Below are 18,172 nucleotides of genomic sequence, written 5' to 3'. Positions count from 1 at the left end.
TAATCATTATTCATTATAGTCTAGTGTAAATATCGGGTATAAATATTAGGTGTGGGTAAACTTTTATCTTTCTCTAATTAAGGTGAAAATGTGTGTTAACTATTTATGTGAAGAAATGTGTTATGTAATAATTATTCATTATAGTCTAGTGTAAATATCAGGTGCAGGCAATGGTGAAGTCAGAATTTTTTTAAAGGGGATCAAAATTTGAAAAGTAGACACATAAATTAGTCGAAGGGGGTTTATCTATTATATATATATAATTTAACTATGTATAATCCGCCAAAAGGGGTTCGCAGGAACCTCCTGAACTCAAGGTGGCTCCGCTTCTGGATTCAGATAATTATTTATGTTTTTTCATGTTAATTATGTATAAAAGGTACAATTTTTCGCTAAAAAGAGTTCACATGGACTCCCTGAACTCAAGGTGGCTCCGCCCCTTTGTGCAGATAAGGTTTTATGTTACTTTTAATTAATTAGTGAGAATGTGAAATATATCAGTAGAATATTTTGTATTTCTCTATTTTTTGGGATCTAAAAGATAGTGTGTTCGTCACTCCGTTGCCGTATTTCTATGTTATGATGATAGAGAGATTATTTTGATAAATATTCAGCTCAAGTGAAATATATAATGGTAAAGAGATTATTTTGATAGATATTCAGCTCAAGTGAAATATATTAAAAGTAATATACAAAAACAATTATGAAAAAATCAAATAGTCGATAATAATGACTCGAATAGCTAATATCAGAGTAGCAGATACTTTCCCCGGATGCGGAAGTCAACAACCAACTAAATCTAGACTTCTTCACTAAGAAAGAACTATTGCAACACATACTAATTACTACAATAATTAAAGCAATGTAATAAAAGATAATAATAAAATTTAAAAATAAAATAATTATAAAAAATTAGACAACACACGAATATCTATTAATTTTCTATTCTAATCTTCATTCTCCATATATTCTTACCTAGGAAATATCCTTATCCTGTCTAGTTGCAATATCTAAAGTTGATAAGTGGCAATATCGATTAGTGGTCATGTCACTCTCTTTCGAAGTCATCCTATCTTGTTTTGAATATTTTTATGTATTTTTTACTTTGTTTCATTAGGCATAATATATGTACGATATCAGATAGAACATATATTTATATATATTTAAAATTAGAGAGCATAAGTATTAGTTAAAGTTAAATTAAAATACACGTTTATATATTATATTCATATTAAACTATGAAATTCAACATTAATTTAATACTACTATGTAGAAGCGATTACAAGCAGACATCTCTTTATCAATGTAACTATTTCTAGTCGAGAGTATTTTATGAAGTTTTTGTATTTTTTCTGTTTTAATTTACTTGTTTTATTTATTTTGTTAGTTTGTTATACATTTAAAAATTATATTAAAAAAATGCTATAAAATATAATAATTAACAATTTATAATATTTAAAACATAAGAAATTTGATTGATTTTTAAAATTCTATGGATCAACATAAATTGATATAGAAATAATGCATATTATTAGAAAATTAAGTAAAAGTAGAATATATGATTGATTAATAGTGATTAAGCTAATGTTAATACTAATTCTTTTCTCTTGAGTAGGTTTTATTCGTATCATAATTAACACAAATACTCTGCACCAATCACCAACCAAACAGCACCAACAATGGCCGCCATTTTCTCTCAGTTATCTTCTCTCCGATCACCGGAAAACCTCTCTTTCTCCTCTCTTTCCACTCTCTCTCACTCCGGCAAGCAATCGTCTCACTTTTCCGGTGTAATCGTACCTTCTCCGGTCACATTTCGGGCTATACGTCAACGCATCTCATGTCAAACCACCTCTTCAGCAGTAGCTCCTACTTCCTCGGTTATTGCAAAAGGTCCGGTCCATTTACACGATTTTTTGTGTTTCGTTTTATTTCCCTGTGTTTAATTTGAACCTTTTTTTTTTCCTTTGGAGCTGTAGCCTGTAGATTTGATTGATTTTGTAATGCAAGGGTTTGTTTATGCTTGGAATGCGTTTTCATACGCAGAAAATCCCGTTTCAATCTTAGGCAGACTTTTGTGTGCTTTGTTCTGTTTTAGATGCTTTTAAGCCAAAATAGATTTTAAGCAGTTTTGTAAAATGAAAAGAATGCTTTTATGCACTTGTTTTTAAGCCAAAATAACAAACATAAGTCAAAAGACGTGAGCTAGAAATACTAATTTTTTTAGCTTTTGGCTATAAGTTATAAGCTCATCCAACCAGGCTTAGTTTGTTTAATGTTTGCTGAAGACAAGTACTTGACGAGTTATCCATCTAAAGCTAAATGCTTTGAGTGACTCTGAGAATGCCAGAATAGACTGTGACAAAGAAAAAGTACTTAACAAAAAAAGGCGCAGAATTTCTAACTTTCTTGTTTAATTTAATTGTCTGAAAGTCAGATTCTTTTCTTTTGGAACTTTGTCTAAAAGAGTTAGACTGTTGCTTATCCTAATATACTGGTCTAGGAAGTCTATTTTTATCAAGCACATTGGATGATTGAGCTTGTTTGCTCTCTGCTTCATTTGTGATTGGGTGTGTTTTTGGTAGATGGTAAATCGATTACTGGATGATATCTTTGTTTTTGAAATGATTTTCAGAGTCTGATTACATAGAGTTTTTAAAAATGTTTTCTCGAAGGGAAACCTTTTCCACCAAAATAGGGAAAATGACTCTCAGTACTTGTGTTCCCAAGTCATTTTCCTTCATGGGCATCCAAACTCATAAGCTATGTCATTTGCTTCAGCCAACAGTTAGACGTTTTTGTTAATCAGAAAGATGACCAAAACATTACCCTCATATGTTATCTCTACCTTGTCAATTTACCTGCCTGCTTTTTGTCTTTTATGGCAAATCAAACACTTGAAAATGATTTTTTTCCCACATTAAAACATTTTCTACGAAAATTATTTTCCATGGAGGCATGGAAAACATTTTAGTTTATACCCTACTGACTCTTAGTTGTTTCGTTTACTTTTCAATTTTTGGTATTTATAGTTGTTTCCAAGTATTGGAGTTCAAATAATCACCAAAAATAGGCATGTGTTGTTTAAAATTGTTGACATATTCTAGTTTTAACTGTTTTCCTGCTGTGGAGTGAGTATCTTAATTTTTCATTACTGATTTGGTTAAGAAAAGACATATTTTTGATACACGGACATTTGTATTGTCTATGTAAATGTGTCTGATTGGCACTTTCCTAAGATTTATCTGCCATTATTTGCAAAAAATAAAACTTATTGATCTGACAAGGATAGCTTGCAAATAATATATGAATTAGAGAAACACCATGTATCCAATTTTTAGAACTTGAATGCTAAGAAAAGTTATCATAAAGCTACTCATAGTAAAAATGCAAATTTGTCAAAAGAGTATGTTTGACGATGGCTTAAACCTGTTCTTTGGATCAATGATGGCTAAGATGTGATCTGAACACGCTCAAACATGCGTCAAGTGCAACTTCTTATCAGAGTCTGTTGAGGTTGGATATTTTAACATATCTTTTAAATTTTCTATTCCAGGAACTGCCAATCAAAAGGACTTTCTACACATTAGTGATTTCGACAAAGCCACTATTTTGAACATCTTGGATCGAGCCAAAGAGGTTAAAGAGTTACTGAAATCAGGAGAGAGGACATATCTCCCATTCGCGGGCAAAACTATGGCGATGATTTTTTCTAAGCCTTCTATGAGGACACGGGTTTCTTTTGAGACAGGGTTTTACTTGCTTGGAGGCCATGCAATCTATTTGGGACCAAATGACATCCAGATGGGTAAGCGGGAAGAAACTCGTGATGTTGCCCGTGTTCTTTCTCGCTATAATGATATCATTATGGCTAGAGTTTTTGCTCATCAGGTATGCTGGTGAGTTTTTTGTTGCGACTTTTTCCTGGTGCTTGGTAAGAATTAAGGCTTGTAAGAAGCATTGCATAACATTTTTATATGTTGTAGTCTTATAGTTGCCTGGTCCACATTTTTGCATCTTTGATTAAAGCCACTCTTGGCAACAACAACATACCCCGTGAAATCCCACAAACCCGCTCTTGGCAACTTCATATAATAGTTGAAACAAATCTGCTCTATTTTCCTGGGGACAGTGAGGAGGAGGTTGAGGGTGGTGCAAACAAAAGGCCCATTTATATTTGGTGGTCCTACAAACTTTGTTATGATTAAACCTCTGTTGACATTTGGCTCCACGGACATCAAATTGTCTTTTGTTTTCGTTGTTCCTTTTTCTCTAGGTTTACAATGATGCAAACCATCAATGATTGCTCAAATTTGACCCTAGCTTTATTAACAATTTACTATATCTTACAGATGATGGCAGTTTGATGATGTTGCTGTACCTCTCCCAGAAAGTTAACTGAATTGTAGCCTTTCATGTCTAATATTCTTTAGGCTTTGCTTAAATAGAAATGTGGGCTGAATTATCTGTCCCCGCTGAGTTTAGGAAATTTTTCCCCTTTTCTTTCATTCCCGCTGCAAATCAAATATTGGTATCCATTGTATTTCTTTTCTTTTGCAGGACATTCTTGATCTAGCTAAACATGCAACTGTGCCTGTGATCAATGGCCTGACAGATTATAACCATCCTTGTCAAATAATGGCTGATGCCCATACAATAATTGAACATGTCGGCCAGCTGGAAGGAACTAAGGTTAGCTCTTTTTTAGTTTTCCTGATGAAATAATTATGGTTTATTTATGTTCACCCAGAAAATGCAAAAAGAGTACATCTCAATCATAAGGCATTAAGCTCCGGTATATGTTAACCTACACTTCTAAACAGAAATAAATGAGCATAAAAAATTCAAAAAGTGATCTATAATATCAACATTGTTCTTCTTACAAGTTACACCAACAAAAATGATTCATTAAACAGAGGGTGGTGGATGTGGAAGTTAAAACATCTCAAAACATCTCAGATTTCTTTCAAATAATCTCAAACATGTTTGGTTGTATTGGTAAATGGATTTCAATAATCTAGTGGTGGCTGCAAATTTAGGTTGTCTATGTTGGAGATGGAAATAACATAGTGCATTCGTGGCTGCTTCTGGCTTCAGTGATTCCGTTCCACTTTGTTTGTGCCTGCCCCAAAGGTTTTGAACCTGATCAGGGAACAGTTGAGAAAGCACGACTGGCTGGAGTCAGCAAAATCGAGATAACTAATGATCCGAAAGAAGCTGTTAGAGACGCTGATGTTATCTATTCAGATGTCTGGGCCAGCATGGGACAAAAGGAAGAAGCTGCACATCGCCGTCAAGTATTTCAAGGATTCCAGGTAGGAGCATGAGAAATGACTCTAAATTAATTGTCTATTCAGCTTGTGCAAGTAGGATAATTAGATTCCCATTTCAACCTAACACGAAATTTTCTTGCCAGAGAGTTCATTACATCAGCAATCTAGGAGGTTCCTAAAATTACCTCTTGCTATAGCTATCATGCTATTGTAGCGAGGTCAACTTTATTAAGGGTTTATGAAAATATTTCATGGGTATGAACATCTCCTAGTGATCTTCTATTTAACTTTTCTGGTCCATGGGGATCCAGGTTTCTAGGAACCAATTTATCATTTACTGTTGGAGTGGGTGGGTTAGAATATGACACTGAAAGAACCAGAAAGGATGGGGTTCAGTGGTGTTTACCATTGGACATTTGTGACAAAGAGACTCTACCTGAATATGCTAGCAACTTTCCGAACTTTCTGGAACTTTAATGTGGAGATGTTCTCTGCCTAGGTTTGGTTTTTGCATAAACTTTGTGCACAATTTTAGACTTCCGTATTATAATTAAGCAAGGTCAGTTATTTAGATATGCAATTATGGTCAATTCTAGATATTTGTTTTAGTTAACTGTATTTCTTGTTTGGGGTTAATGTGATCATCTCTAATTCTGATGCGTAACTTTTGAAGAATCAAAAAGCAAATTATAATCTTAAACCATTGCTTTATATTCTACAAACTTGAACTGTGCCTGAACTTATCAAAATAAACTCGAACTCTGCCTGTATTTCAGATACGTGTATTGTTGCTGTACTGAAACATGCTTGACATTATTTCTCTACAGGTGGATGAACAACTGATGAAACTAGCTGGAAAAAAAGCTTATTTTATGCATTGCTTGCCGGCAGAAAGAGGAGTGGAAGTTACCGATGGTGTGATTGAAGCACCAAATTCCATCGTATTCCCCCAAGCTGAGAATCGTATGCATGCGCAAAATGCAATTATGCTTCATGTTCTTGGCTTGTAAATGCCCTTTGTTTGGCTTAAAGCAGATCCTTCTTAGGACCTAGAAGCAAATTCCTTCTGTTCTCCCTAAACCATACTTTGTTTGGAGCATTGAAGAACTTAGATCATCATTGTCCATATAAATTGAAGTTTTCTAGTATTAATTTTGACTCTCGTGGTGAAAATATTCACTTTGATATGATATTGTTATCTTATATTCTCTTCGACTCTCCTAAATGTTTTGAAAAGAAAAATCGTGCTATGTTTGGTAATCTATTATTACGTTACGTAAATGAGTCTAATTTCGTATAATACTGGTGAGTCTCTCATTTTAAAGAGGGTTTGAGTAGAAGATATAGGTTCTGAACTTTATACATCTTTTTCATGCCCACACAAATAGGAGTGAAGCAAACAAGGTATGGGTTTGGATGAACCTAATAGTTTTATATTATAGGTAATAGCAAAAATGTAATTTTATTTCTTATTTCTTAACAACTAAGTCCACCACGCAACCTTGCCATAGGCAGGATGTTGGTGTTTACTATCATGTTGCTTTTGGAAATTGCACTCTTGGCTCTGATAATACTTGTTAGGATGTTGTGCTTACCATCATGTCAAAAACTATAACTAATTAAAAAGTCCACCACACAAGCACTATGTTTGATCAGACTCTGATTTGGATGACCTAGAGAAGTGGAAAAATAACAGAATAGAAAATATACAAATATTTTTCAAAATAAGCTTGTTTTAAAAGTTTGTCCTTAATCACTTGGAATAGAAAATAAAAAAAAAATAGAAAGAAGAGACAAAATACTGAAAAAATATAAATTATAATGAGAGTCATGTCAAGTAATTAAAAAAGTAAAAATCCACAACTCCCTTTTCCCACTTTGCCTCGAAGAAAAAGAAACAAAAATTCGAAAACATATAGAAAGCATTTTAAGAGCGGCGAGTGTTAATCAATCGATAGTGTTGTGAAGAAAATGTTCAGAAACCAGTACGACACCGACGTGACGACATGGTCGCCGGCGGGAAGGCTATTTCAGGTAGAGTACGCAATGGAAGCAGTGAAACAAGGCTCAGCAGCAATAGGTCTTCGATCGAAAACGCACGTGATTCTCGCGTGCGTAAACAAGGCTAATTCCGAACTTTCTTCTCACCAGAAGAAGATTTTCAAAGTTGATGATCATATCGGTGTTGCCATCGCCGGACTCACCGCTGACGGCCGTGTGCTTTCTCGGTATATGCGTTCGGAGTGTATCAATTATGGTTATTCTTATGAATCGGCGTTGCCCGTGGGTCGACTTGTTGTTCAGCTCGCTGATAAAGCTCAGGTGAGAAAATGTTTATGTTTACATTTGTTTCTGCTATACTGTTGTGTGCGTGCTATTATTTTTTGTTGATGAAGTGAAATGCTGTATTTGGATTATTGAAATTGAGGGGTTAGAGTTTTAGTTTGGTTTCCGCGGAGGGGTTTAATCCCATCCGTGCTTAGTATCCTTGAATTGAGTAAAGGACAGTAGCCTTAGGAATTGACAATAGAACAGGTGAGGAGTAGCTGAATTCCCCGTGAATTAGAAGTGGGAGCGCTCCTGTCTCTCTCTCTCTCAGTCTCTCTCTTAATTTGGAAAATATCTCGGTGATTATGTTTAGATATAAAATGTTAGAATAGATCTAGTTGTTGATTGGCATAGGTTCTGGGGGTGATTTCGCTTGAGATCTTTGTATATTTTTGAGTGGTTTTATGATTCTGCTGATGTAGAGCTTTTGAGATCTCTGATTCTACTGGTGAGAGCATTCGAACAAAGATTTTTCAGAATGCTAGTGCTTTTAGCAAAATGCTGTAATTTTGATACAGCTTTAAGGCTTTAACTAACTGCATATGCATAATGGTTTCTTAGTTAATTTCAGATATGATGTTCAATTTTTTCCTTCTCACTTCTCTATAGGTTATAATCTTTTTCTGTGTTTGCTTATTTCCTGCCACCTATACCTTCTCTAAATTGCTATTTTTCAAAAAATAAATTTGTCTTGTCGGATGACCCATATTTGAGAGTGATACTGTACATTAATTCATTGAGTTCCAATGTATTAAAAATTGCTATATGTTGCTTAAATCCCATTAACTCTATGAGATCATTTTTAGACGGAGGTCTTTTTGCGTAGAAAAGGGGTCATAGAGACGGAACTCTATAAGTTTCAACTGCAACCTTCAATGGTTTTTGTAAGCCACAACTATTTGCCATAACCTCACTTCTATAGAAACTCAAGGGGCTTCAAGTGATACTACTCTTTTCGTTAAGTCATTGATGATGTGCCTTGCATGTGTATGTCCTTTATTGTCATGCTCTTCTGTTCAATTATCTGGGGTAAGTTATGTCTTAAGTTACCAAGTGGAGGTTTGATAATATTTAGTTTATTAAGAGGAGACTTTAAATGTTCACTATCTAGCGTATGATAAGAATTGTGGGTTCACATATTACTTTAGGTTTTCAGAACTGAATAGGAAGAAGTTGTATCTAGGTGAGTAAAATGATTTCTTGTAACTTGTGTGGAGTATGATATATTTTAGAAGACTTTCTTTTGTGTGGAAAAGGTATATTATTTTGGCATGGATTAAGAAGAAAAGTTGGACAGTCCAATTTTTAAATGGATATATTAGCTTTGGTTGTAAGAACGTTGATGTGTGCAGAATGTCCTTCCTCTGGGATTCCTGTTATAAGAATCTGTTCTAGATTTGTCCCAAAAATGTTTTTATGGTAGTTGTAGTGAAGAGATCTCTGATAATGGTGAAGTTCCGATAGTAGTCAAGACAGCACCCGTGGAGCTATTAAGTACTTTTCGCCCCTCCCCACACACACAAAAAGAGAATTTTAAAAAAGAACGAAAAAGGAGCTGCTTTATTAGAGCATTTGATGCCCAAACAGCAGTTAAAGGAAATTTCATCCTTTCCCTCCTCAATAACAGCAAATTTCTCTTGTATTACCAAAGATTAATCTGATATATTAGTGTTAAGCAAATAGCTTTACAAAATTGAAGTCGTTTATTAGGAAATTATTTGAGATTGGATATTTAGTACCCAATAATTTGTCTGTTTCCCTTTGTTAGATTATATTATAAATTGACATACATATGCTGCTACTTGATAAAGGGAACTAGCTGATTTCAAAAGGTCGATGCCTGTTTTCCTTCTATATTCTATTGACATCTTTTTGGGGCCAGGTTTGTACTCAACGGTCCTGGAAACGACCTTATGGCGTTGGCCTACTTGTTGGTGGGTTGGATGAATCTGGCGCTCACCTCTATTACAATTGTCCTAGTGGTAACTACTTTGAATACCAAGCTTTTGCCATTGGATCTCGGTCACAAGCTGCAAAAACATACTTGGAGCGTAGGTTTGAGAATTTCACAGACTCTTCACGAGGAAGTCTGCTTAAGGATGCACTTTTCGCGTTGAGGGAGACATTGCAAGGAGAAAAGCTGACGAGCACGAATTGTACAGTTGCTGTGGTAGGAGTCGGTGAGGCTTTCCATACGTTGGATAAAGAAACTATCCAAGGATTGATCAATGAATTCGAGTTAGCTGGTGAAGAAGCTCCTGCTGCAACCACAGATGCAGCTGTTGATACCAAACCAGCAGTACCTGAAGCGGGTGCCCCTACTGATGAAGGTGCTGCACCAATGGATATATGATCATTCTGTTGGATCTTATTCCTTCCATATGCAAAAGTTTCTTCTTGATAGAATATTGAGGTTTCCTTTCGACACAGTGGACGATATTTTTTTGTTGAACTATTTTGTTATGTAATTATTTTTTTGGAAAAAATGACAATATGGTGCCGTCCTTGCCATTAGAATATCTTTTTTGAACAAATTACTTTTCCCTTTGTTCGAAGATTCTATTCATCCTTTGGTGTACTTCTCAAGCTTTTACTGGAACATGACTGGACAAATTTAAAAGGTGTACCTCTTTTTATTTCTTATAAGTCACCCAAGTTAGTAATTGGGAAAAAAATATATTCTCCAATTGAAAGGTTTCAAAAAAAGGAATCCTTTTTATTTAAAAATCTCAAAGGACAACGAAAACTTGAAATGTTAGTATCTTACACCTGAGTCTAGCAAGGAATTTCAAGAGAAAAAAGAGTCTAAACTTTTTTTGTTTATAAACATTCGTGCAACATGACATATATAGTAGGTGTGCATTGGAATAATCGAGTTGTGGATAGGTGGATTCAAGATTTAAATTTTAGAAGTTCTAAGAATGACATCAAGTAGTTAGTAAGTTTGTTTATTCTTGATGTAATATTTGTGCAGATTTAGTGGTTTTCGTAATACATATATTATAGTTTGAGTCAAAATTACTAGATTTTGTTGAACCCGTAAGTTAAACCTTAATTCCGCCCTTTAGTGGGTGCAAACTAGCCCTGACACTATTATTATGAAAAAAGATATTCTCCATGATTACCATTTACCACTCATTTGAAAGAGGACCATGAGCCAAAGAACATTCTAGTTTCTTAGTGAGAAAGGTGGGGCTGGAATCTGAAAATCTTATGTTTTTACACACACATATATATATATATGTATGTATGGACCCTCCACTCCAGTATAAGTAAAGAATCCCCCAAGCAAGTTGTCCTAAAAGGGGATAATCTCAGTGAAAGGTACACATGGTTTTTCAATTCTTATCATGTAGCTCTATATTATTTGTGACCAACAAGAGTTGTGACGGGATGGATAGTATCCCTTCATATTAATCCGAAATCTCAGATTCATGCTCTCAACATGGCAAAAATCATGTTAGGAAGCGTTTTTCTTTAAATAGACCTCATATATGCCACAAGAATTCAAATTAATCAGACTCCAATATGAATACCAGACACCGGATGAAAAACAAATGAATATTGTTTATAACCTCATTTAAGCAATCCCGTATCCAATCGATTAAAAAAAAATAGTCGGCGAATATATAATATAGGTATAATTCATGCATATCTAGGAAAAGTAAATAGAGGAATCCGGCCTGCTATTGGTTTAAAATCCCATTTTGCAGTAAATGGTACTTTAGGAATTTCTCTTTAATTTTTCAACCATTGACTCCCAATATCCTGTAATATATCTATGTCAGCAGAATAATTCTTCTGTAATTGCCTTTTGCAATCCATTTGCTTTGTCATGGTGCACATAGCATAGTCAAAAATACTATAGCACACACACTTGACTATGAGCTACTTCAATATATATAAAGTATGTGTGACCCTATATCTTTTGCCCTTAGATGGGATGAGATGATAAATTACATTGTTTATATCTTTAATATAGTTTAAGTTTTTAAACTAGGCGATTAATACAATATGACATGATATTATAATAAGTAGAAAATCTATGTTGTAGCCTCATCGCTAACCATCAATAAATTATTTCTACATGAGACTCCAAAAGACTTAAGACTTGAATGTAATAGGGGTGTTGAAGGCCTAAATAGATTATGCTACTATTAGGTTTAAGTTAGGCATTTTATATATAATTCGATTTGAATGTGTACTAATGCATTGCGTCCCCCTAAATCCACACCTATAAATGTTTGCATTGGAGTTCCGATTAAATTCGGATCACGCACTGCAGGATCGCAACAGAATTTTCTCCATATCCAAAACTCGAACCTAAAACCTCTGATTAAGTGTGAAACAGTTCTACCACTACACCACAATTATATATGGTCCACATTTTCATAAAAGCTATACATGAAATATCCTCCATGATTACCAATCATAGAGAAGACAAACTTTAGGGGAAATTGTGGGGCTTTATTCCATATCATTTTCAATTGACAAGATTCTTAAATACTACAAGACTGATGTTATATATATATATCAACATATATAGATTTCTATTCCAACTTTTGCAGAATTTTTACCTATGAAATTTTGAGAATCAGGGCCGCCCTCCACTCCAAACAACTTGTTAATATATAATGGGATATTCTCTTCTTTTTTTAATTTTTATAATCTCCAAAGACTTCAGCATCGGAGGAGGAGTCAGGATTTAAAGTTATGAGTACTGAACTCGTCCCTAATTAGTTATTAAGTTTGTAATTAAATACTTACATATATTTAATATTTTTGTTTGATATAAATACATAACTTAAACAAAAGTCACTGAGAAATTATTTCTTAACATAAAAATCACTTTCAACTTGATCAAATATCATATAAAGTCAATCAACTATTATAAATTACCCATTCTCACCTAAGAATTACATCTAAGTCACAATCTTTTTTTTTTAAACCAAGAAGTTACTTAACTTTGCTTTAAGTATCATATAATTTTTTGTTTGTTTTCTCCTAATGACTTCTTATGATATTTAGGCAAGATTGAGTGATATTTTACAAAAAATAGTTTGATGACTCTCGCGATACTCAAGTAAAATTGGGTGATTTTTTAATTATAAAAAGTTTAATAATTTTAGTGTAATAAAATAAAAATTAAGTGACCATCTAAAAAATCAATCAGTCTTTGAATCAACATTTATTTTCTTTATTTAGGTAAACCTTTTCAGATCAGGAAATATAATTGTTAGGCAAAAATAGTGCTTCAATTCAATTAGCTTGAAAGCCATTTTACTTGTAACCTGGTAAAACATAAGATATTGTCTCAATGAAGAATCATAATCATTTTTAATAAGTGGTCTTAGCTTCTCAGGTCAAGTCCTAACTAGTATGGAGTTATTTTTATTAGGAAACATTTTAACTTTAATATAAAAAAAAATTGAATTCAAATTTAATTGAAGCTCAAAAAATACCAAACGATCGACAAGAAATCAAATAAAAAGAAAAAGGAGAATCATATTCTATTGTACACCATGTACAGTCAGAGCATATACAAAAGGATCTATTTGGCAAAGATTCCAAACAACATGGAATAATGTGCCTAGTTAATGGAACATATATATCATGATATTTAGACTACCCAATCTAGCTAGTTGTTGCAGAATGATATTGTAAAATTTTGAATAAAAGTTTTACTTAACATCCATCCAATAATGCTAGGGCACTAACTAAGAAATCTTTTATCATTTTCTCTTTTAACCATGGTCAAGAAAACTTTTAAAAAAACAAATAAATGCTAGAAAGTCAATTTGATTTTACTCTAACGCACGTTTAATAGATAACAAGTGAAGTGCATAAACCTCCAATACACTATCGAAACAAAATAAAGATGTGTACAAACAAGAAAAAACGAAAATAATCAAATAGAGAAATTCCCAAACATTTGATGATGTAGCTTGATAGGTTGATATATCAATTATTTGGATAAATCATTTCTTCAGACTTTAGTTTATATTCATAATGATTTCATGCTTTGATATTTTGGAGAAGCTAGGGATTTAAATTCTATCTACCAGCTAGGTGATCCACTTGCTCATGATGATACTATAAAAAGCAAGAAAGAGACTTCATAAAACTTTATCCTATTTTTTCCTCCACATGCATCTTTCCATTAGCCTCACTTCATATTGCTGACAAGAATCACATTTATGTGTAACTAGATCCCCTCCTACAAAATGAAAAAGAGATTCCCCAACTTGCTACTCCCAACACTTCCCCCCTCTCTTTCTCTCTCTCTCTCTCTTTTTTTATAAGATTACATGAAATATATTGTTATTGTTATCTTTTTTGAAATTTTCACAATAATTTCATTATGATTTTCATCCACTTCATCTTGTTCCTATAAATAACAAAGCCTGTCCATCTTTTCCATACAATCCCTTTGACTTAGTCCTAAGCACTCCAATTTCTTCTAGAACTTCTTCTCCTTCTTCCAATCAATTTTCAACACACAATGGCCACTTGGACAACAAAACAAAACAAGAAATTTGAGGAGGCATTGGCTTTATTTGACAAGGACACTCCTGATAGGTGGCATAATATAGCTAGGTGTGTTGGTGGAAAATCAGCAGAAGAAGTGAAAAGGCACTATGAATTGCTTGTAAAAGATGTCATGCAGATAGAAAATGATCAAGTTCCTTTGCCCAATTATAGGGCCAATGGTAGCAATGGAAGAAGTTATTCCAATGAACAAAGGTATTGTTAATCTTTTTCATTAATATATCAACAAGTCTTTTAAGGTCGGATTTAACTTATATTCACTGATAGTGTATTGTAAATTGTATATTTTTAACATGTCGTATAAGATACATATCTTATTTTTCAGTTACAAATTCTACTTATTATGAGAAATTACCAGTAATATATATTGTTTGGACTCTTAAAAAAATATCGAGGGGTGTACATCAAATCCTTCATAAAGTAGTTCATTTTTAAGGAACAATACGAATGACAACATTTTTAGAAAGTTCAAGCTAAGAAAAATAGCCCGTAATTACATTTCAAGAGATCAGATACTATCAATGTATATTACTTGAATATTTCTATTTATGCTAATTAAAGACACATTTAAGTTTTAAAAAAAGTATTGTTTGATAATTTACTATTTTAGGAAGCTATAAATATTACCTATAATATTTTAGCTGCTAATTAAGCAATCCCACATGAAATTTAATCCTACTTGTTTAAGTTCTAATTAAGTAACCCACATGAAATCTAATCCCACTTGTTTTAGAGCACATGCATATTGTCCTACATCTTAATTAATTTCTGACCACTTTATTATATTACAAAACAAAATGGTTTAACAATTATATCTTTGTCTTAATAAGTATATCATCACATGATGTAAAATAAATTTTAAGCAATTTATATGCAAATCAATAGAATTCTACTACTTTGAAAGATAACTTTTGTACCCAATATGGAATGAAAGCAACCAATAATATTTGCATTAAAGTAAACTATCTATATGATACACCTCAAGAGGTGCGGTTCTTTTTCAGACCTTGCCGGAATACAGAATATTTTGTGATTCAACTGTCTTGTTTTAGAAAAATACCAATAGGGTTAAAACCATTATGTGATAATCAATGTTATTTAATATGTTATAACACGTTCTATCTCATATATTTTATCATTTTCATTTATTAATTGTCTGTAATTATTTTTTTGATGATCTAATAGCGTAATTTTTTTTTTTTTTGCAGATTAGTATATTGATATTAAACTCTTTTTTTTGTATTATTTTGCTTGAACAGGCTTATGCAGAATTTGAGGTTGTAGCAAGAAGAAAATTGCATCGATGTTCAATGCCATCAGATTATCAGTACTATATAATGCAAACAAAAGTTAATCCATGTCTATTTATACTAATATAATATGTATTAAACTACTTTAATTTGTTGCTAAAATGTATAATATTACGGAAATAATACCATGCTTACTTTAATTTTCACTTTCTCTTTGATATTTTGCCATTCGTATGTCGAATTTAATTTCTTTTTATTAATGTCTATTGATTTACGTCCCTAAAAGTATACTATCGACAAAATCAGTAGCTAGCTTTGATCCGAAGTTTGTATTTCTCTTAAAAATTTATTTAATATAGGTAAATTAGCATCCAGTTGTAATGACCCATTAGGTCGTTTTGAGTATTAGGAATTTTTAGTTCATAAAAAACTAATCCCGTAAAATTTTAATTGAGTATTTTGGACTTTTCGATAATTATGATTATTTAGTTGAGGAAAAAACTTACATAACTTATTTAATTAGCGGATTAAAGTGTTAATTTATTTATCACTTTATACCAATTATTAAAGAAAAAGAATATGATTTATTAATTTTGATATATAATTGAGTAGAAAAAAAAAAGGAAATAAATAATAATAATAGTAATAATAATAAAATAATATATATATATAAAATCTGATGGCATAAGCAGCAGCGAGAAAGCCAACAAGAAAACGAACCTTTGGAAAAAAAAATATACGGATGAAGAAAGAAAAAAAAGGGAAAAAGAAAAATAAAGGAGAAGAGAAAAATAAGGATTTTCATTCTAAAGCATCAAGGTAATTATTCTCATCCTTTCCATTAAATTTTTATGCGATTATAAACATATTTTTAGGGTATATTGGTGGAGAAATAATGCTAAAATAAGGAAATATGACCTTAGAGTTTTTTATATAAAATCTTGATTTGGGGGTCGAATAACGATCCGTTTTAGCTGAAATTTGTCATGTGAATTTATTTTATCATGATTGAACATAATTGGAAAGAAAATTTCAGATTTGACTTCAATGACCCGGGATGACTTTTTGACCCAATTTTTTATCCAAAAATAAATATAGCTATATGGGTGTCATTGGATTCGTATTCTTATGAAAATTATGTATTTGAATAGATTTTGATCGTTCGAAAGCGTTACGAAAGGCTCAAGTTTTAAAGTGATTATTTAATTTAATTGAGGTTTAATCCTAGTTTTGAAATTCAGAAAATATGGGAGTTGACATGTTAAGTTGCATCAAGATTAGGAACGTGTTTATAGAATTGGATGAGTTATTGGGTCTAGGTTAAACATATATATAATATTGGTGTTTACGGATTAGTTTACTTATAAATATTATATATTTGATAGATTGAAATTGGTCTGAGGCATTGAAGAAAGGAAAGACATTGGTGGATTAACTTGCTTTACTTCGGTTCTTCGGTTGAGGTAGGTTATGGTTTTTATTCTATATCATATCATAGATAGACTCTTAATAGTGATTGATATTCATTGATTAATGCGTGAAGTTTACTACGCATTTAATTGTTGTGGTTTGGATGGTTGATATGTTGTTGTGATTGGTCTGAAATTCCGAGGCCATGAAATCCATAATTCTGAACTTGCCCTATCAAAAGTGGTGCCTTGAATATAGAAGGCTTGATGAAATATTATTAATAAAGTGGAATGTAATAATAAAAAATGATAAAGTAATTATATCTGGATCGGGTGTCACGAGCCGACACGATATATTTGGATCGGGTGTCACATTCTGACACGGTATATATGGATCGGGTGTCACATTCCGACATGGTATATTTGGATCGGGTGTCATGTTCCGACACAATATTTAGATCGGGTGTCACGTTTTGACACAATATATTTGAATCGGGTGTCACGTTCCGGCACGGTAATATTAAAGGAAAAAAAATTAAAATGACTTAACACTACCCAATCTCCAATAATTCATTTTCCAAAAGAGTGTGATATGGAGGCTTGAGTTCTCATGTGTGATCTTAATATTGTTGATTGGTTATGAAATTGTTCATTGTATTGTCACTTGGTCTTGATCTTGTTGGTTGCCACCTGTTAAGTGTTACGGTTGATTTCCCACTATTACTTATTGCATATTAATTTCTATTTTGAGTTGGCTGATGGTACCTACTCAGTACATGTTGTCTTATACTGACCCCTACTTGTATCTTTTCTTGTTTTATTTTGTGGAGTGCAGCGAGTGTTACACCGACTTCGACTCGACCTCAGCTCTAGTCAGTCTCCAGTTCATAAGATTTCAGGGTGAGTTATCCTTCTAGCTGGCGATGGAATCTCTTGTCATGGCATGGTGTCCTTAGTTTTCGGACACGTTATGTTATTTATTTATTTGGTGTTTGATAATTCGAGACTTAGTTTTAGAATTTAAATGTCCTTCATGTGATGACTTCCAGGTTTTGGAAAAAACATATTTATTTGAGCTTCCGCGTTATTATCATATTTATTAGTTGAGTTTGTATCATTGGTTCTCCCACCTGGGAGGTTAAGTGTGGGTGCCACTCATAGCCCATTCTGGGTGGTCGTGACACCAATGTATTTAGTATGCTACTGTAGGAACATATTCGCGGGTGAAAATGTGGAGTATGTTTTTTCAAGTTTGTCTTGCTCAGTAATTTTTTCTCCGCATAAATTTAACTGTGCTAAATTCTAAACAAGGCAGAATTATATTCAATTATATTTTTAAAATTTATTAATCTCAAATTGAGCC

At 32.8% G+C, this 18,172-nt stretch overlaps 3 protein-coding genes across 3 annotated transcripts; all 3 read left to right on the top strand.

Annotated features, from left to right (window-relative positions):
* Positions 1-1,601: 1,601 nt before the first annotated feature.
* LOC129881167 (ornithine transcarbamylase, chloroplastic-like) lies at positions 1,602-6,425 on the top strand. Its single transcript, XM_055955551.1, has 5 exons — positions 1,602-1,893; positions 3,557-3,891; positions 4,561-4,692; positions 5,040-5,315; positions 6,101-6,425. The coding sequence occupies exons 1-5, from the start codon at positions 1,680-1,682 to the stop codon at positions 6,281-6,283; spliced, it is 1,140 nt and encodes a 379-aa protein (XP_055811526.1). The 5' UTR covers positions 1,602-1,679; the 3' UTR covers positions 6,284-6,425.
* A 685-nt stretch (positions 6,426-7,110) lies between these two features.
* On the top strand, positions 7,111-10,135 carry LOC129890085 (proteasome subunit alpha type-1-A-like). The gene is made up of 2 exons (XM_055965617.1): positions 7,111-7,595; positions 9,484-10,135. Exons 1-2 carry the CDS (start codon positions 7,245-7,247, stop codon positions 9,952-9,954), a joined length of 822 nt encoding a protein of 273 aa, XP_055821592.1. The 5' UTR covers positions 7,111-7,244; the 3' UTR covers positions 9,955-10,135.
* Positions 10,136-13,954: 3,819 nt separating this feature from the next.
* On the top strand, positions 13,955-15,586 carry LOC129890077 (protein RADIALIS-like 3). Its single transcript, XM_055965604.1, has 2 exons — positions 13,955-14,345; positions 15,410-15,586. Exons 1-2 carry the CDS (start codon positions 14,104-14,106, stop codon positions 15,432-15,434), a joined length of 267 nt encoding a protein of 88 aa, XP_055821579.1. The 5' UTR covers positions 13,955-14,103; the 3' UTR covers positions 15,435-15,586.
* Positions 15,587-18,172: the final 2,586 nt, after the last annotated feature.

This window comes from Solanum dulcamara, chromosome 1, assembly GCF_947179165.1.
Source record: "Solanum dulcamara chromosome 1, daSolDulc1.2, whole genome shotgun sequence".
Lineage (NCBI taxonomy): Eukaryota > Viridiplantae > Streptophyta > Magnoliopsida > Solanales > Solanaceae > Solanum > Solanum dulcamara.
The sequence above is the reverse complement of the archived record's forward strand: the minus strand, read 5'-3'. Positions and strand labels throughout refer to the sequence as shown.